The 21,609-nt window shown below is 39.7% G+C and overlaps 1 protein-coding gene across 4 annotated transcripts in view; it reads left to right on the forward strand.

Moving 5' to 3' along the window:
• The window catches only part of psd3l (pleckstrin and Sec7 domain containing 3, like), a 189,029-nt gene that overhangs the window by 35,029 nt on the left and 132,391 nt on the right, over positions 1-21,609 (forward strand). For 2 of the 4 annotated variants that reach the window (XM_067432949.1, XM_067432950.1), the window contains 2 exons: positions 207-1,074; positions 3,880-4,290. In XM_067432949.1, coding sequence (XP_067289050.1) covers positions 207-1,074; positions 3,880-4,290 — 1,279 coding nt within the window. Of the gene's footprint in view, positions 1-206; positions 1,075-3,879; positions 4,291-9,125; positions 9,371-20,253; positions 20,419-21,609 lie in introns of those variants that run through there. The other 2 variants (XM_067432951.1, XM_067432952.1) reach the window with 2 other exon arrangements.

The following is a 21,609-nucleotide window of genomic DNA, read 5'->3' on the forward strand; positions in this document are numbered from 1 at the left end:
CATACATTCAATGGAAGAACAAAAAGCTCTCAGACTAAATATAAAATATCTTAAACTGTGTTCCGAAGATGTTCGGAGGTCTTACGGGTGTGGAACGACATTAGGGTGAGTCATCAATGACTATGGTGAACTAACCCTTTAACTTGATTTTATAGATTTGACTCCTGATGATCTCTATTCTTCATTTTTTTTGGTTTCTCAAACAGTCACCTCTCCGACCCAAGCGAAACAAGAAACCGGTTCAGGTCTTGAGGACGATGACATTGATGAGACGTCACTCTTCCAGGAGATTGACAGGGAGCTGGCGAACCTATTGAGCGGCCTGACCGCTCAGAATCAGTATGCTGCGGCCGAACAGGGCTCGACGTCAGGAGACGCCACCGCCTCACCCATGATTCCCTGCAACGGACAAAACGAAACCCCGCCGTCACAACTGGATATGGCCAAGCAGGGCCTAGACATTCAGAACGGCCAGTCTGAGTTAGCAGGAGACTCTGTCCTGACGTCTAGTCTGCTGTTCGACTCGTGGTGTGAGGCACTCATAAAGGATCCCAGCTCAGTTATGGCGGCCGCAAGCGAGCTGAGCTGCTTCAGTGCTGGGCCCGCTCGGGACCCCAGGAATGCACCGGCCAGCCAAAATAAACCTGACGCCAGCCCGACTCCAGCTGCACCGCACGTGGAGCCGTCAGTAGAGGTGCCCTCCCAAGAAAATACTGGAAAGGAGACGGAGGGCAAGAGGGCAGGGTCACCCTCCCCAAATACGTCGGACAACCCCTCGAAAGAACTCGTAGACGAGTCTCTGGAGGAATCCAATAAAATCCTGGCCGAGATCCCGGGCATCTTCAGCGGCTTTCTGGAAGGAGGCAAACTGCGGGACAAGCCACCGAAAAAGCTGCGGTTTGTGGAGAGCAAGGCAGAGAGTCTAGTGAACGGAGAGATGCAAAACGGAACACGCCAGAGCTGCAGCGTGAAAGGGGAAGTGAGTCAGGACACGCAAAGTTCAGAAGCCACAGGAGCGCCACAGGGGTGTTCGCTTAGACTCGATCACAGACCGACAGAAGACGCATCAGACAGGTACAGTACCTCTTCATCGCAATCCTTCACTTGCCAAAAGGACAGTAGAGAGTAGAGAGACAACTTATTTTCACACTTTTCTATTTAAATTCTAAAAAATAGTTAAACCTGTGTAGGTTCAACTGGAAACAACAGTGTTGGCAGGAAAACTAACATTTTTTTCTTATTATCAAGGTATTATTTTTGTTTTGTTTGCAAATTTTTTATGTAACGACTTTTTATTACTGCATTTTGATCTAATCATGTTTTTTTCATAGTAATCTTAAACTATTATTATGTGAGAAATTAGAAACAAAACTATAATTAAAAATCGGTTTTGCTAGGATGTCCACAGGTTTTCTGTGAAATCAGTCTCCTTTTAACGGTTGCCTCAGGTTGTTTTCTTTCCCGCAATTATTTGACATATTGCATAAATTGTATTTGACGGAAGTGTTTGTATTGAAATGTTTTACCCATTTTATACTCTACCAATGATAAAACTGTACTAGATTAGTTTGTTGAGAGAAAGACACTGGAAGGAAGCCTTTGATCTCCGGTGTGCTCCTTTATTTGCATTTGCATTTAATAATTTAGCAGACCCTTTTATCCAAAGCAAATTACAACAATAGAAGCCATCAACCAACAATTGGGAAACAATATGCAAGTGCTGTGACTCCTAGTTACTGCAACACAGTACTGTATTTTTATTGTTACTTTTTATAAATAGATTTATATAATGGTAAATGTTAGTATTAATGGGTCATGTGTTGAAGAAAAAGATATGTCTTCAGCCGTTTCTTGAAAATGGCTAAAGATTAAGCAGCTTGACTTGAGTTAGGCAGTTCAGTTTTGATATTTGGTATAGGTTCATTAGGCTAGTTTTGTTTTGCAGACCTAGCAACATTATTAATCATTAAAATATTCTACTCTATTTAAAAGCAATGTAACCATTCATTATTATTATTATTATACATGCATGTAATGTCTCATAGACAGCATCTTAAAGGGTTAGTTCACCCAAAAATGACAACTCTGTCATTAATTACTTGCCCTCTTGTCATTCCAAACCCGAAAGACCTTCGTCAATCATCGGAACACAAATGAAGATATTTTTGATGAAGTCCGCGAGCTCTCTGACCCTCCATAGACAGCAATTTAATTAATTAACACTTTCAAGGTCCAGAAAGGTAGTAGTAGTCCATGTGACTCAAGTGGTTCAACCTAATTTTATGAAGCGACGAGAATACTTTTTATGCACAAAAAAGAAACATAAATAATGACTTTATTAAAAAATCTCCTCTCTTCTGTGCCAGTCTCCTATGCTGTTGACAGAAAATACAGTGCAGCGTTTTCAAAATGCTTCGTCGGAACGGCGGCTTACCATTAGCAGATGCAGGAGCTAGCCAATGGTAAGCCGCCCGTTGAATTTTGAAGTCATTCGTTGTGTTTGTTTTTTGCACAAAAAAACTATTCTCGTCGAAGGTTTTACTGGTTTGGAATGTAGTTAAAGACAGAATTTTCATTTTGGGGTGAACTAAACCTTTAACTGCCATAAGTGCAACACTCTGCATAGGCAGCGACTCATGTTTGATGATTTTAGTTTTAAACTGACAAATTGATATTTTTATAATCTGAATTTTTCTTGACTTGTTTGCCATCTTGAAATTATTATTCCACTGACTGTCATATTGCATTTCGGTATTGCCACAATCTAGAAGGCAGTGTAATTTTGCTGTCTACCTTTAGGAATAGCTGTCACGTAAGAAGCACAGCTGTGACTCCTATGTAGGCAACTCACTGAGGACACTACAAGCCGTCTAGATAGAGAGACTCACAGCTGTACCTTACACAATACACAATACGGTTCAAGCATCCTATTCATCACTTCATCTACTTACTGGGTAACACTTTAGTATAGGGAACACCTTTTGCTTCATAAACTCCCAATGTAGTGCTTATTAATAGTTAGTAAGGTAGTTTTTGGAGCGTTTAAGTTAATGGGTATGATTAAGGGATGTAGAATAAGGTCATGCAGAATATGTGCTTTATAAGTAGTAATAAATATCCTAGTAATATGCATGATAATAAGCAACTTGTTAGTAGCGAGAATTGAACCCTAAAATAAAGTGCTACCAATTATTGTATATGCTCAGTTCTGTAATAAGTGTGATTATCTCTTTCACTTCCTTTGTCCTTTCTGCTTGGTCTTCATAAGAAATGATCTAGCACAATAGAGGAAGCGTTGTGTTCGCTTTCAGCTGCTAAGAGGAACAAGGCTTGTGGCTTGATAATGGAATCACGCATTTTTAACATCCTGTGGGTGACTCTCATGAAACATTTACAGATTATAAATAATATTTTGCGTAAAGAAAACAAAGCGTATTTTTTGCATTGTCATGGCAACTGACATTTTTGTTGTACGTCCTTTAAAATGTATAACAGTAATAAGAATCTAAATGTCTAAATGCTTTATGGGAATGATAGTTTGAGAGGAAATGTGCTTAATTGATGAATTAATGAAAAAAGGCTTTATTCTTTTTATGCAAAAACAATTTGATTCATTCTGGGGTGAGATGTGACCTACCCTGTGTTTGTGAGATTCAAAGATTCTTTGGGTGTTTGTTGTCAGATTAGCATATGCCGTAGTGCACGGTTGAGTTTTCTCTGACTTAAAAAGGGCTTAAAAGGGCTTAAATCATACTCCTTAAGCAGGACATGTAAACGTATGTCATAAAACCAACTTCTGTTTACATCTTCCTGTTTACATCTTCCTGTTTAGTCTCACACTGTGGTGTGCTGTTATTGAGATGCGTTTGTCTGTTTCAGGAGTCCTGAAGGTAAATCTGCCGCGGGTGAGTGTGACGCCACAGATGTCTTCAGCTGCCAGTTTGAGAACATCCTGGAGTCGGAGCGTTTGCGGGCGACTCTTTATAGTAGCATGGACTCGCTGGACACCCTCTCCACCCCTGCGCCTGAACCCAGTTCTCAAATCGCTCCGGAGCCCTCGTTTGCCTTTGACATTCCCCTCACTCCCATGATTCAGCAGCGGCTCAAAGACAGAAGCCTGTTCCTGGATTCCGCCGTGACAGACCTGAGCTCGGACTCTGAGGTGCTGAGCGTCACCACCACGAAGGAGAGCGGAAGGGCAGCTCTGGAGGTGACCTCGTCGTTTCTCTCAGCCGGAGCTGCACTAGCAAACGGTGTGAACCAGAGAGACTGGCTGCAGGGCTGTTTAAGGTAAGACCATACAGTTCACTTTCTAAAAAGGCTGCAAGAATGGACGGCAACAATTTGTCATGGTTGCTAAAATTGTAGATGTGTAGCATTTTAAGCACTAGGCATAGTTTCATTAATGTTGTTTTGCTGAAGAACTTGTGGGAGAGAGAAAACATGGAGGCTTAAGCTGATTATATGGCGCCCTCTGCTGAAAGTCTTATCAACTGCACTTACACTTTCAGACCAGGTTTATTAAAGTTAACTAAAACTAAAACCATCAAACACCTTCATTTTATTTCAGCTTGTTTCCTCTGTAGTTATTCTATGTCAATGTTTTATTGTTATGCCTGGGGGATAGCACGTCACTTTAATATCCCAGACTAGTGCTCCACTTGTGTGGTCATGTGTACAGAATTTGTGTATTTGTGTATGGCCCTGTTTATTATATATAATATTACTGCATGTCTGAGCCTCGTCACAATAATTTCAATGCCCAGTTTTGCCCAGCATTAACCGTGCAAATGACAAATAAATGCTTCTTGACTCTTGACATTTAAGGTTAACTTAATGTACTAAAATAAATAAAACTAAAACAGCTACATTAAAATAAATATAACTTAAAGGACATATTTTTAATAATAATAATAATAATAATAATGAAACACACAAAACTATTTTTTTTTTTAAATGAAAACAGAAAATATAGTATCTCAATGATGCTAAAATAACACTGGTTCAGAAAAAAAATTCTATACTTGAAATAAATCATTAAAAAAACTTATTTCAGCTAGTTGCCAAGGAAACATTTCTCATTTTTATTAAGATATACTAAAGTAACTCAAACTAAAATTGACTTATATTGAGTTCCTAAAGCATTTCCAGGTTTGGAAAAGTTTGAACATTTTTGTGTTTGCTTGAGTATTTCCCCATTGAGTTTTCTAAAATCCAAAATTAAGAATTACTAGTAAAAATAAATGTATCACACAAGCAAAATTGTTTTATTGCAAAAGTTTAGTTTAGTTTAGTCGAACCTTAATATGGAATTCAAGCCACACATTTTCTTCGTCTCTTCTGAACTTAAAGGGATAGTTCACCCAAAAATGAAAATGAACCTATTATCTACTCACCCTGAAGTGATTTACTCACCCTTAAGTCATCCTAGGTGTATATGACATTCTTTTTTCAGACAAATAAATTCAGTTATATTAAAAATGGAAGCTCTTGCAAGCTTTATAATGGCAGTGACTGTTGGGTCATTTTGGGTCATCAAGTCCAAAGCGTTTGTGTAAGAAAAATATCCATATTTAAAACTTTATAGAATAAAATAACTAGCTTCTGGTGGTCAGCGGTAGGCAAGTCAACTTCAGCAAAAGAGTAAACCCTGAAGCGATGTAATAAGAGCATCGCAAGCTTTGAAAAGTCACATTGATAGGGCTGCGCAACAAACTCTTGTCTTATTTTGAAATCCTCCACCATATCTCTTTAAAAATTCTTGTTTTAGACTCTAATTGATGTCCGGTGTTTTGTTTTGCTCTGCGATTTTGTGTTCGTTAGAAAGACTTTATTAACCCCCCGGAGCCGTGTGGAGCTAGCCTAGAAATCTAGACGCACCCTAGCGGCAGCAAATCTAATCTGCCCACGAGTGTCGTTTAGCAACTCTCTGAGCTGTAAATGCCAAACTCTAGTCGGGCCAAACATTGTGTATAGAGTCGGGCTTTAACATAATGACGACGGCTGAGTTGTGCTCGTGCTTCTAGTAAACATAGAAACTGCCGAACAGCGGTCTTTCTAATCAGCTTTGACCGTGACTCTGGAAGACTTGGGAGTTAAGCTTTTCTCTGAGAAAAGAACAAAGAACGGCATTAAAGTCATTCTTAAAAAGGGAAGATGTGTTCGAGTTTTGACCGGATACGGCAAATGTTTAATCTATCAACCATCTATGCTATCAACGAGCTCTGTTTCACCTTCGTTGCTCTGGTTGGTTGTAGCGCTATCCTATCGCTTGCAGAGGGAGTTTGAAAGACAACCGTTTATCCCGCCCCTCAGATTGAGCCCTGTCTATGGTGAGTTTTCAGACCAAACATCTTGATGTGGGTCTGGCTTTTCAGGCTAGTGTGGAGCAGTTATGTGACAGACAGATGCACTTTTATGGACTTCAAAAATGACCCAACATTCACTGCCATTGCAAAGCTTAGAAGAGCCAGGACATTTCTTATATAACTCTGATTGTGTTCATCTGAAAGAAGAATGTCATATACACCTAGGATGGCTTGAGGGTGAGTATATCATGGGGACATTTTTGGGTGAACTAACCCTTTAAACAAATATTTACTCAAATGCCACTCAAACCAGCAACCGCTAAAGAAGCAAACAATCATTTAATTCAGACTGCATTTTGTTGTTTGGTGTTTGTGCAACATCCGACCACACTTACAGTATCAAATCTGAGATGTAAGTCAGAGCTGAATATGTGCAGGCTGCAAAACATGACCTCACTTAAAAAAATAACTGAGAAAATGTTTACATATGATTGCACTATACAAAAAATATAATGCAATATAAATATAATATTATGTTAAATATTGCCTGAAAAATGTACAGAGAGGTTTGGAAATTTTAGTCTGGATTGGAAAAGTATAGAATTTTGAAAATGGCAACCCTGATTGCAGGGCATCATAAAGACGTACACTCACAAAAGCTGCATGTATTGGGTAAAATACAGTAAAATTTAGCCAGTAATATTGAGAAATTGTATGTGAATATATTGTAAAGTGTCATTTTCTGTGATCAAAGAGGAATTTTCAGCATCATTACTTCAGTCTTCAGTGTCACATGATCCTTCAGAATTCATTATATAATGATTTGATGTTCAAGACACCATTCTAATTATTATCAATGTTTATTATCATTTATTATCATCTGATTATTATCATTTCTGATTATTATCAAAGCTCAGAGCCAGCATTCTCAGCACCTTCAAAATAAAAGTCCCACTTCCAACACATGCCAATGCCGATATTCAAAAAAACCAAATATCGACCGATATATGAGCCAATGTCGACTACTTGTCAAGAGCTTTAGTAACTCCGCTAATACTAGAAAAGCTGTCTAGTACTGGAAAGACCTAAGCGGGCAGGCCTGAAAACAGACGGCAAGGTTGCATACTTTCTGTTCCATACGTGAGCAATATTGTTTTTGCTATGTTTCACAAAGCCAAGATATGCTGTTGTTGTAATGTTATCTATAGTAACAGGACAGACAGTCTCATGGTTTGTCTGGACCTGGTGTGCTTCTGTAGCCTGACAAGCCAGACCCACATCAAGATGTTTGGTCTGGAAACTCACCATTGACAGGGCTCAATCCGAGGGGCGGGATAAACGGTTGTCTTTCAAACTCCCTCTGCACGCGATAGGATAGCGCTACAACCAACCAGAGCAACGAAGGTGAAACAGAGCTTGTTGATAGATTAAACATTCGCCGTATCCGGTCAGCAAAACTCCGAACACATCTTCCCTTTTTAAGAATGACTTCAGTGCCGTTCATTGTTCTTTTCTCAGAGAAAATCTTAACTCCAAGTCTTCCAGAGTCGCGGTCAAAGCTAATTCGAAAGACTGCCGTTCGCCAGTTTCTGTGTTTACTAGAAGTACGCAAACGCAACTCGGCCGTCGTCATTATGGCCCCGCCCACCGACTCTATACACGATGTGATTGGTCCGGCAAGAGTTAGGGGAATACAGCTCAGAAGGGTATTGAGAGTTGCTAGACGACACTTGCGGGCAGATTAGATTTGCTGCCGCTAGGGTGGGTCTAGATTTCTAGGCTAGTGCTTCTGGTGACTAACAACCAAATCTTGTTTGTATACTCTTGTGTGTATGTACATTTTTTGTTCTTGCTTGGTTTTTGTTTGTCAACTTCGCTTTATTTTTCACTAAGGGTTATTTTGCTTCGCTGCAGCCATGATAAAGAGACATCCACACTTGCATTGTGTGTTTGTGCATTTCGGGGGCGGAGCAATGGAGGCAAAAGTGTGTTTGTTCAGGTTGATTTCAAACATCAACAGTGTTTCTTGGAAACCGCTTACTGCACCTTAAAGCATCTTTTTAAACATCTCACCACCCTGAGACTACAGGGCTGATGGGAAATGATGGTGAGTTTTCTCTGGTGTCAGAATGAGTGAGTCAAGACGTGATTTTAAAGAAGATAGTTTCTGAAAGAGAGTGACGTCACTGCATTAGATGCTATGGTTCTGTTCACATTATGTGAAGTGAATTCAGTTTTTGCAGATTTGGAATGAATGTTTTGCTCAACATGGTTGTAATTCCTGTACATAACCAATGTGTGTGTACAGTACAATATTAAACAGAGTTTAAACTGCACAGAATTGAAGGAGCTCATGTGTTTTATAGACGAGTGAATGCTGCTTATACACTTAATTAAACCTGATGTTTGTTGTGTTCATTCAACCTCTCGTGTATAATTGGATGAATCAGTGCTTATATATGGATATAATATAATTTGTAAAGCACCTTTGAGACCAACATGCAGCAAGAAAAACACACTGTACCCCACAGCATAACAATAGTGATCATAAACATGCATCCTCACCCGCACACTCGTCAGAATTCACGCTACATTTCCTCATCATCAGACCCATCAACCCTGCTGTTATTTATAGCTCCGGCGCAGCATCAAACCGCAGGCTGCAGCCTTGTGCCCTAGAGCATGATGGATGTAAATAAAGCACATCGCTCTATTGCTCCATTCACACACACACACGCATGTGTTTGGCCCAGCCCCCCTTCTATCCATCCGTCTGCCCGGCCGGCCCGCAGATGGAGTAAGACGCCGGAGTTGAGCGTAGCGGCTGTAGTGATGAGGCTTGCTACAGTAATGAATAAGCACAAACACACCGCCGTGTCCTAGCAGCCCGCAGGAAACCGCACGCGCCGTCTCCATGTAGGTCAGAGCCGAGCATCTGGCCCGGACGGAAGGACACATCAGGAGTTTGTCCACACGCACCGCCAGCCGACTGTCATGGGCTCCGTAGTGTCAGGCTGCTTTTCCCAGCCAGGCCTGTCCGACGCCGAGAGCGTGTCCGTCCAGTAAGTCTTGACCTTCGACTCGCATGACATGCTTCTTAAACGCTGTGGTGATTCACGCGTGCAGCAGCTCCCACTGCGCGTGTGAGTGTGTGTGAGTGTGTGTGACTGCAGTGACGTCTCAGCAGCAGCTCTCGCATCTGTCCGCTGTCAATGTCCTCTACAGCTGAAAGGTTGAAGCTTTCTGTCTTTGTGTGATTCTCCCCTCCCTCTTAACTCCAATGGGCTGATCCTGAAGCACATCATGAATGATAATAACTGTAAACACAGCTGATATGTAATAATCTATGTAAAGTTGCTTGTATTGTAATAGCATTACTCATCTACTGCTGAGTCATGGAACTTTTGCCTATATCCGCGGTTCATTTATTGCTGTGTAACTTTAAGAACTATTGAACAATTCTGCCTTGAGTGCAAATGCAGGCCATTTAATTGGGACTAAAAACAAACTCGTATTAGGGTAAAGGTTTTCCAAGTGAAATCCAGTTATTTCAATTGTGGTAATTTCATGCGAAGCCCAAAGATTTCCCCACATTCACGTAAAAAAAGGTCCATTGTCTATTGTCAGTAGTGTAGTGATTTATAAAGACAGCTCACACAGAAGTCACTTTCTTGTTGGTCATCATGACAAATTGTGTCGCCAACTTGAACCCGCTGCAAAATCTGTTGTAAAATCATGCAGATTTATACAATAAATGTGATCGCACCTTAAAGAGTTTGTTCTAAACTAAAGGCTTTGTCAAACCAACATTCAAAGCTTGTCTTGATAAACCGTTTTCTAATGATTTCATTAGTACAAGCAACTTCATTCATCATTAATGTAATGTAGTCTGCGACAGCCAGTCTAAATTTACATTAGGACTTTATAGTCTGCAGTATTTCAGTGAGATCTTTAAATGCACAAACATGCAGTCAATGCAAGTGATTATTTACTCCGGAGGAAGTAATGGTGCGTTTGTGGAATGGGGCCGTTTCTAAATCATCATGCTATTTATATTCATCAGCGCTTGTCCTCAGAACATAAGTGTTGTTCTCAGTAAGGCTGACTAAAGCAGTGATCAGCACTTTTGCTCTGTAAGGTGCCATCCTTTACTTCCACATGGTCACACACTCAGAGGTAAACAGTGTGTGTGGCAGGTGCTGATGTCATGTGACGGGGCATCGTGGGCTCTCAGCTGCTCTAGAGGAAGTGGCTCTCAGCAGCGCTCTGGGTTTGTTCCAGTGCTGGAGGTGTGAGTCAGCACCGGCGGACGGGTGCCAGGCGTCTGTCTGCCCACTGTCCTGCACACAGACCCGCTTCAGTTAACGACCCTTCATGTCTCCTCTCACAGGCTTTGCCTGTGGCTTGCCTTTCTCCATTCTCACATGCCTGTGAGTTTTTTTTAATTATGTATAGGTTGGAACAAAGTGGCCATTTCATGCATTTGTTTGATCGGATAGCTGTGCAAATGGCCTCTGAAATGTATTGTAGAAAATTCTAAAAATGTTCACCAGTGTTGATGCTGCTCTCTCTTATTGCAGTCTTTCACTATAAAATTACCTGATGGTAAAAAAAATTCTGCACATATATTCAGTTTTTGGTGATGCAAGCTCCAAATGATTTTGCATATACAGTGGGGCAAAATGTTTTTAGTCAGCCACCAATTGTGCAAGTTCTCCCAAGAGAGGCATGTAATTTTCATCATATGTACACTTCAACTATGAGAGACAAAATTAGAAGAAAAAAAAATGTATTTGCAAATTATGGTGGAAAATAAGTATTTGGTCACCTACAAAAAAGCACGATTTCTGGCTCCCACAGACCTGCAACTTTTTCTTTGAGAGGCTCCTTTGTCCTCCACTCATTACCTGTGTTACTGGTACCTGTTTGAACTCGTTATCAGTATAAAAGACACCTGTCCACAACCTCAAACAGTCAGACTCCAAACTCCACTATGGCCAAGACCAAAGAGCTGTCAAAGGACACCAGAAACAAAATTGTAGACCTGCACCAGGCTGGGAAGACTGGATCTGCAATAGGTAAGCAGCTTGGTGTGAACGAATCAACTGTGGGAGCAATTATTAGAAAATGGAAGACATACAAGACCACAGATAATCTCTCTCAATCTGGGGCTCTACGTAAAATCTCACCCCGTGGGGTCAAAATGATCACATGAACGTTGAGCAAAAATCCCAGAACTACACGGCCTAGTGAATGACCTGCAGAGAGCAGGGACCAAAGTAACAAAGGCTTCCATCAGCCAGGGACTCAAATCCTGCAGTGCCAGACGTGTCACTCTGCTTAAGCCAGTACATGTCTGGGCCTGTCTGAAGTTTGCTAGAGAGCATTTGGATAATCCAGAAGAGGATTGGGAGAATGTCATATGGTCAGATGAAACCAAAATAGAAGTTTTTGGTAAAAACACAACTTGTTGTATTTGGAGGAGCAAAAAATGCTGAGTTACCAAACCTACTGTAAAGCATGGGGTTGGAAACATCATGGGTCGGGGCAGTTTTTCTGCAAAGGGATCAGGATGACTGATCCATGTAAAGGAAAGAATATTTGGGGCCATATATTGTGAGATTTTGAGTAAACACCTCCTTCCATCAGCAAGGGCATTGAAGATGAAACGTAGCTGGGTGTTTCAGCATGACAATGATCCTCATGGAGGAACTGGCCAAACTACCAGCATCAGTGTGTAAAAACCTTGTGGTAACTTACAGAAAACGTTTGACCTCTGTCATTGCCAACAAATGGTATATAACAAAGTATTAAGATTAACTTTTGTTATTGACCAAATACTTATTTCCACCATAATTTGAGCTTTTTCCACTGTTAAAAACTTGGATTCAAATCCTAAAAATGGACAAAGTTTCAAAAACGAAGTTGTTTGATGGAGTATTTCTGTGTCAAAAATACTCCTTCCGGTTTCTCAAAATTTTCGGAGAGATTTTTTCGAGTATGGGTCCGCTTGACGTCAACAAGGCGGAATGTCCATGTATGGGCCGTACGGGCACTTCTCCCGGAAGGGTGCGCGCGACCAGAGCGAGAGAGCAAATTGCACGCCCATAAACACTGCTCTCAAGGTGCAGATCCACTTGTCCGTGCAACACTTCTGTGCTCCACTTTATTTCTATGGGTGATGTCAAGCGACTTTAACATGCCCGCATAACATTCCGGGAAGGCAGCGCTGCATTTGAACCGATCTGAACACAGAAATGACAGGAAGCGTCACAACATCATGCTTCAGTCGTGTCGCAAAAGTGTATCTCCACGGTCACTGCTGTCACCGGACTTCACAAAATCAACAATGTTACCAAAGAAGTGTGTTTTTGACGGAGCAGTCCCAACGATAAAGGTTCACGGTCCTGCTTTGGAAGCAGGTGGTGAGTAAAACTGCTTCAATTGTCTGTTGTTGGCTATCGTCACGTAAGTAAACATCAGTAAACAACACGATCGTGTATAGATAATTTATCAATGGAGCATGCGATCTGTGGTGTGTGTTTAAATACATTTGTTTAGCTGACCAATATAGGTGTCAGTTTGTTTATTGTAAAACCACCCAAACATAAACCTAGGGGACGCTCTCACAAAGCATGCTTCGTCATTCAAATGCGCTCCATTGTTGTTCTATGTATAATGTTACACTAGACTAGTCTGACAATTTTGGTGGAAACAGGGCTATAGTGTATGATTGCAGAAAAATATATATATTCATATTGAACATTGATGGAACAACAGATTTTGTGCGAACATACATCATAAAAGTGGTTAATTTTGTTTAAAAATCGTATAAATGTATGAGGTACTGAGAGGGGGCCTTTTATCCCACCCATTGGGATTAAAGGCTCACCAGCACGGGACAAAAGGCACACGGTATTAATATATATACTTAAGCTAAAATAATGTTTCTTGGTACTATTTTCTGTTTATTTCGATAAATAAAATATTTTTTTTTGTTCAATAAAAATACTGTCATTAAAATATGTCAGTATAAAAATATATTTTAAAAATACAGAAACAAAAATATTTTTAAAAGTAAAGATTCTAAAAAAGCATTGAATGAGATCCCATAATAATTTAATATGCATTTACAGTAGTAACAATAAATAATATTTTATTATATGATTTGATTAAATTTAAACAGTAAAAGCATTTGCTAACCCTTTATTTTAGTGTCATTGGTACGTTACATGCCGTTACTAAAATAATAACTCTAAAAAAAATGCATAATTACATGCAACTAACCCTAAACCAAACGAAAACCCTTATCATAACTCTATAGTAAGTACATGTAGTTACTTAATATTGCTCAATACTTAAATGCACTCAGAACTCTAATAATCATATCAACATTCATATCAATGTTCTAAAAACACCTTAAATCATACAGCAACCACAAAGAAGCAACCTCCACAACAATTATAAAATTATGTTAACCGAATTAGTAAAAATCTAGTTAAATGTAATCTTATAAACACATATATATCATCCCAGCCCATGAATGAGATCTAGAGACATTATGTAAAGCGCAAGAAGGGAACCCTAAAAGTATCAAAGGACACAGTGAGTTTTCTATTTATCAGGCTGATGGCTGATCTGTGCTGTTGGGATTGAATTAATCAGCACACACACCCTGCTAATCTACTGACCTGGGTGAGATCTGACCGGAGGAGGGATGCTGTGTGTGTGTGTGTTGGCTGACTCTAGCGAGTCTAAGTCATTGCTCATCAGCATCATATTTCACCAACCTGCCCTTCTGCTCAAGGCTGAGCATTTTACAGCCACCACATCATCTCATGATAAAGCATCACAAACACCCTTCGATATCCTAATGGAGGTCGACAACACGCGCGCACACACACATAGAAAGAAAGAAAGAAATACATACTGCTCACATGCTTTTACAGTGAATTTTGCTGCAAAAACTCTGGGAACTGTTCTTGTGGTAATCTGTTGGAAGAACAGGCTGTATCAGTTAGTGCGACGTCGTTTGCTGTTATTCCGGCATTCCATAGACGCCTGGGGAGAATCTGAGGTCAATCTAAGTGCTGTTGAAATGTGGGAGCAGTAATAGGGAAGTTAGAGAATGTTTGGAAAGGGTGGGAGGGCTTTTACTTCATACTTTCAGTGCGAGGGAATGAAGAAAAACTAACTTTGCTCAGTGCTGTTTGGCTCCACCACCATTCTGTAGTAAATGGAGGGAGGCGCTTTCAGACTTCAGTACTCTAGTCTGTTGCTATTGCAGAAGACTTTCTCTGGTCAACAAGTGTACAACCATTTTTCCCTTTTATCTTTTGGACAATAGTCTGTTCTCAGGTCAGTGCCTCAACTGTCTTCATTGGCGTGTCCTTTCCCTTACCCAGGGGCTGTTTGTACAGGTGATCTTCAGTATTTGTTCTGCGCGATCTGCTAGCTCTATCTCTCTTTTGTGCTGTTGTCTTTTTTGAGTGTTCTGTAACTGAATTAACTCTGTGGTCTGTTGTGGAAGACTTCCTGTTTGAGTAGTATCATGGGAGAGTAAATTATTTAATATTCCCACAATATAGATCCTGCTGTGATATTTGTAGAGGTCTGTGCAAAAAATGGTCCTCTAAATATATATTCTGAAACATGAAATAACTTTAAAAAGAATCAAAGTATGATTCTTGAAATTCTTGATTCTGATTGGTTGATTGCTGTAATTATATGTTTTTTGGGGGGGGGGGGTTAAAACACTCCTCCATCAGCCAATGCCAGTCAAATGCATCAATTTTAGTGAATTATTCAATTGGTAAAGTTTTATGAATTCAAATGATTCTTCAGTTGATTGTTTTTGATTAAAATTGAATCAATCCATTAAAATTGAATTCCAAAAGATTAAAATGGAAAACTTTCAGAATGCTTAATGCTTTATTTTATTAAATGAATATTCACCATCTAGTTTGTAAATTATTCATCCATAACATTTTTTACCTCTTAATTTTTAATCAGAGTGTCATAGCTCGATCTTCCAGTGAAAATGAAAGACAGTAGTGAGATAGTACTAGTGATGTAGTGATTCTGAAATTCTCCTGTAATTTAGACTGCTTAAACCCGCCCTGCCACAATTGACAGTAGGCCTTCATTAAGGTTTTAAACACAGTTTATAAAAAATTCACTCAACAACGATTGATAGAACCAAGTCCCTGTTCTACATGTAGGGGTGGAACAATTACTGGTTTTAAGAAAAGCCACAATAAAATGTACTGACGGTTAGTAATTTAATTTAAAATTAAAAATTATTTAAAATTATCATTAAAACAATGCTTGATTATATTGATCTTGAAAACTCGCAGTAAATCCTGTCCAGTCAGCATCAGTATGGTGCAGCGCGTAACATTGTTTTTTGAATGAGAAGAAATGGCAGAAGGCGGGACATTTTTCAGCCTTCCAATAGGACCAAATCTTAGCTGTTGGTCATATTTTGGCTTTTACAAAAGTCCTGAGGGAAACTTAATTGAGGATGGTCACCTTGTCTGCAGGACATGCACAAATAAAGTCACTGCTATAGGGGCAAACACTTCAAATCTGCCGTCGTCTGTCTTTGTGACCTCCCACTGTTGTATAGAGAATGTAAGGCAAGTGGACTTTGACCTCAATATCAAAACTTTGTCTGGAAACTAATTGAACACAAAGTTTTGAGTTTAAATATTTTCTCACACACTTGAAATTAACGTGAAGCTTCCACAAAGAAAAGTTTGCAGCAAGTGACTTTGAGCCAAATACGAACAAATAAGTTCAGACAAGACCAGGGCGACATTTAAAGGGTCCCCTCAGTGGAAATCACGCTCCGGGGGTGGGGGTCCCCCTCGGTAGAAATCGGGGTGGGAATCACGTTCGCGGGGGCACTGTAGTGCGATCGAAAAGGGCACTTTCACTTTCAACCCCCCTCCCCCCCCCGTGCATGCCACTGGTGCTACGTGGATGTGCGCTGTTATAATATGTTGCTATCGACGACGACCATTATAAGGAAGGAAATCCCACAGAATAGAATCATGCTTTAAAACGTGCATAGAGCCGCTTGTTTTATTTGTTATTTGTTGATTTGTTTTAACATAAAACTGTTCTTTTTGAACACTTTCATTTAATTGGAACAAAACCGTGATAATATTGATAATCGTGATACCGTAATTATCAAATAAAGACTAGGGCCTTTATTTACCTGAACTGCCGATGGGAACCGGCTTTTATTTGAAGCAGGCTTTTATTAGGGGCAGGCCTGTATTTCTAATTCCATCTGTTTAAAATATAACTGCTTTTAGTAAACCGTTTTCAATTTAAAGTGATCGTTCCAGTGGACAAATATCATTGATTTGTTTAAGAAACATTAGCAAAAATATCACCATACAATAAAATAATACGCATTTTTTGTAACTCCGCGCGCAGCTCCGCATCCGAAGATGAAAGAGTTCTCGGCGACTCTAGCTGAGCATGACGTCTCATCACACAAGCACCCAGTTTGCACATTAGGTGCTTATATTTACTGAATGAGCCTACAAAAGCAGAAATAAGCCATTTTAAATAAAGGTCCATGTTTAATCACATAAATAAATAAATCACGACACAAAAGGTTAGTGAAATTAGGAAATATTTAAAAGATCGTTAATTTAGTGCATATTTTGTTCTCATTTCACAAGTAGGCTAATAATATCAAGCCAAGGTTTACTGAAGGTTTTAAACGATTCTTTTGTGGTGTGTTTTTTGGTGAAATGTACTGAAATAAATATCATCACCTGTGTACATTAGCCCACTTCTTCTCGGACCCAGAAACGGCGTTCCTTACGTCACGACTTAACAAGCGGATTGAATATTACGATGAACTTGAATGCACATTAAATTAACGGCATTTAGGAGATTATCCACACCTTTGCCCCCGGCCTTTATTTGAGACCGACCTTTATTTGTTCGTGCTGACCACGCCCAGCTGACGCGCGAGTGCAGTCTCAAGCGCGTGTCATGTTTCTATGGCAACCCGAGCTTCCGCAGTGACTGTAATGACTTTAAAAATAATATGAATGAACCGTCTTGTTTAATCTTAAAGTTCTGCTAGTCAGACTCGGCTCAGAGAGATTATGGCAAATAAATAATGCTAACGTAAGCAGCCATGGCACTGAACGAGCAATAGTTATTAGTTCAAAAGGGCAAACAGTCAATGTTATTATGCGAGTTAACTCATAAATCCGTCACTGTGAAATAAAGTTGACTTTTACAGCTGAAATGATGAGTGAATTAAGCATGCTTGGAACAATTACAGAGGAATATTGTAATACATCACAATCAAGGTACAAGGAAGGGAGACAACGGCTATATATATCGTTAGGCAGGCTACGTAGGCTGACTGAGACAAAGTTATTTTTCGCAGCTTGTTTATTAACTTGTTAACAGCAGTTTATGGTGTAATATGAGACAATCGGGTCCAGTCGGGTCTGTTTCTTCCCGCCGGGTTCGGTTCTAGTTTTTGAAATAATAGACGGGTCCGGGTCGTTTCTGTGTAGAACATCGCAGGTCTCTTCGGGTTCGGGTACAAATTTTTGGACCCGTGAAAACCTCTAGTGTGTGGTTGTCTCTTATTAGCGATCGCTCCAGCAGCTTCATTACGCTCCATCGGCTTTCAGCCCCACCCTGCTTCATATGACAGTAATGTTAATAAATCTTTAATACATTAGCTCATCTGTTAATTGATTTCTACCCGAGTCCTGGATTCTTTTCCACCGGCTGTAAAGGATAAAGACAACAGCTCCCAAGATTCTGTGAAATTAAAGTGTCATCAAGCCTACGCCTTTGTTTTGAATAAGCGACCTCTAGCGGCAAAAATTACATATTGTGCCTTCAAGCTCATCCAGACAGAGCGAGTGTTTTGCAGTAAGGGAGGAGGAAATGTATTGTAATCTCAGACTCTTTTTTGACCCCCAAAATTATAAAAGTGCTCTCATCTCATGCAGCAGAAGTAGAAGTGGTACAGTCCAAATGCTGCATCTGTAACTGCATGCGAAGATAATATATGAGCCGTAAGTTTCCTGCTGACATGCAGCATTACTCTTCATCAGTTTTTAATGCTTTATATAACATCACAACCGACATAACAAATTAAATACTCTGAGTCAGATAAGTAAATGATTAAGTTTTCGATGTCACTACCAGGAAATAACCTAATTTATTAATACAGTCTTGTAAACGCTGTTTATTTGCGTTGTCAGGTTATTGGTTTGCATGCAAACCGAGACAGTGGGTTATTATTATTATAACGGGTTTGCTTTCAATTAAAATGACAACTTCAGCTGCACCTGTGGACTGCGTTCTTGTTTTTCCTCATGTCTGAGTGGACTGTACAGAAGAAATTAACCAGAGAAGGCAAAGCCTCAGGTTTGCACCCAGGTATAGAGTGGTGCAGGTGTGACATCATTTTGTAGGCAAAAAATGTGGACGTGAGTTCGCATTTTAGCACTTCCGGTTCCCTCGGCCCCGAAGTCAATCGTTTTTTTGAATGGGTTTTGTTTAAATGGCTGAAATAAGGTCTGTGGTGATCACAAGCTCATGGCACTTTCAAGTTTTCTTCTACGACATAAAATACACCAGTATTACTCCACTCGTTATTTTTTTAAGCTGTTACGTGTCTTGAAAAAGGCGGTTGCTAACAAGTGGCTAAATGGTACTACAGAGGCATCACGAGGCATCCGACTAAACATCACGCCGAACAGGTAAACTCAGTCTGCTTTTACTTTTGTTGATCACAGAGCTTGTTTTTAGCAATCATTAAAATATAGGAAAATTTAATTGTGTTTTTCTCAAGGGAACCGGTGTAATGCTAATTGCCGGTCGGCCTACAAAGTGATGTCATCCCTGCAACACTCTATTGTGTCATCACCACGGACCAATAGTAGTTTGAAGTAAAAAAAAAAAACATTCTCAAATTATTATGACAATACCATTCCTCTTGTTAAGCTTATTGTGGTATTATTTTTGCATAGCCCAACATTTTTAGCCCTGAATCTTACCAGTTGAAGTTCTGCAGAAGCTTCCTGAGGCCAGTAAGAAGGTAGACAGAAGCACAGCTGGCCAGACACTCCCTTCAGGGCCTCAGAAAAACCCAAAATGGTGTGGTCACTGGCTCCGACCATGAGAGATACACCACTGTTTCCCATCATGCATCATGTGTCTTAGCACAGAGCACTCTCTCTGCACTCTCTTTCTTTGAATTAATTGTTTAAATGAATATCTGTATTTCACATAGATCTTGAGTTAAGCTAAATACTGTCAGAGAAGCTTCCTTGTGTTTTCAATTTTGAATGAGAGGTGTGGTCACTTACAGTTTTTATAGTGCTTTTAAAATGAATGTAATGCTCTAGTTGTGGTTCTCACAGGCCAGAATGAAGTCACTTCTTTCATCCCAAAAAATGGCAAAATTAGCTTTTAAGTTTTTTTTTTTTTAACTTAATATTTCATACTGGTTAGCACCATAGACCGTAAAAAAATAGCACATGATCTCTGTAGTAAGTAGCATGGGCACAAGAAGAAGAAGAAGAAGAAGAAGAAGAAGAAGAAGAAGAAGAAGAAGAAGAAGAAGAAGAAGAAGAAGAAGAAGAAGAAGAAAAGTGCCAATTAATTTATCTACATTAATAACTGAAACAAAAAGAAATTATCTTAGTATAATGCCATATCTTCTATGTTTAAAGCTCCATCTGATCATGCATATATTGCACACACATTGGCATACTCCTTTCCTAGTAGCTGTAGAATCACACATTCATCTGTACTTAGTATTCTTTTAGTTGTTTGAAGAGTTTTGAGGAGGATGTTCCCGCTTTTCTTCTCCCTCCTCTGTGCGTTGAGGTCTGGCTGGGAGCAGCAAGGGCTTGTGGGAAATGCGCGAGAGATGGGAAGACAGACACTAGTATGCGCCGAACTTTAAACGGCGCTTTATTTTCGTACTTAAACCGGCGATGTTTGAACTTTGACGGCTGTTTGAGCTCGCGTCTCTGTCGGGATGTTAATGAAAGCGCTGTGTGAGAGTTGGAGGTTTGCGCTCTGGACGTGTACGTGAAATCTTCAGGTAAACAAAGACACTATTGAAAGTTTTGATAACAGCACGCGCGCGACGCGATACACCAGAACGCAACGCGCTCGTTATAATCGATAATGTTGTGAATAACTAAACGCCTATGCGCTTTTCATACAAACAACTTCGGTCATTTATAATGGGAGCGTTGCGTTCTATTGTGATTGGACGCGTCACGTCGCATGCAGGGTAAACGTTGGCGTGAAATGTAATTTTTCTCTTTTTAGTAAATTACATTGCACCACAACGCAGATATGAACTCGTGTCTTTAAAAAAACGTGATGTCAACGTTTTATGGATACGTATCACTACTATTTTATTGTGTCTGATCATGGCACAGTGAATTGTATACACACACATTTGTGTATGAGTCTCTCTCTCTCTCTCTCTCTCTCTCTCTCTCTCTCTCTCTCTCTCTCTCTCTCTCTCTCTCTCTCTCTCTCTCTCTCTCTCTCTCTCTCTCTCTCTCTCTCTCTCTCTCTCTCTCTCTCTCGACTCTCCATAGACGTAATGTTTTTTTATACTGTAGCCTACAAACTGTATATTCTATCTCTTACACTAACCCTTCCCCTAAACCTACGTCCATCACACAAAACTTTATTTAAATAACTCATTCTGAATGTTTTATACACACTGTAAAAAATAAAAATGTGAGTTAATACAATTAACATTTTTGAGAATCAACAACTTTATTCAAATATTATTCAAATATTTTGTAAGCATATTGTGTATAATTGTGTGTTTTAGTTGTGATGATGCAGTGAAACGTGCCAAATGATGCTATTTTCATGATTTAACAACATTACGTGGTGCAGATACAATAATATTTTGAGTTTATTTTTATTTAACCATTTTTCTTCATTGTATACACAATTATTATTATTATTTTTTAATAAACTCAAAATGTTAAGGCAACCAGGTTACTTACTTTTTTAAATTAAACCAACCAAAAATGTTTTACAGTGCACTTTTGTACCCATGGGTACCTCAATTTAGGTCCCCACAGTGACCTGAATTCCCATGAGTCAGGTTGAAGTCCCCAGCAGAATAGAAAAACATGTCCACACGTACACACGCAGTCTTGTTTGCTATCTTTGTGGGGACTTTCCATAGATGTAAAGTTTTTTTTATAATGTACAAACTGTATTCTATACCTTACACTCTACCTCTTAAACTTACCCATCA

Source organism: Pseudorasbora parva, chromosome 23 (assembly GCF_024679245.1).
Source record: "Pseudorasbora parva isolate DD20220531a chromosome 23, ASM2467924v1, whole genome shotgun sequence".
Taxonomy (NCBI): domain Eukaryota; kingdom Metazoa; phylum Chordata; class Actinopteri; order Cypriniformes; family Gobionidae; genus Pseudorasbora; species Pseudorasbora parva.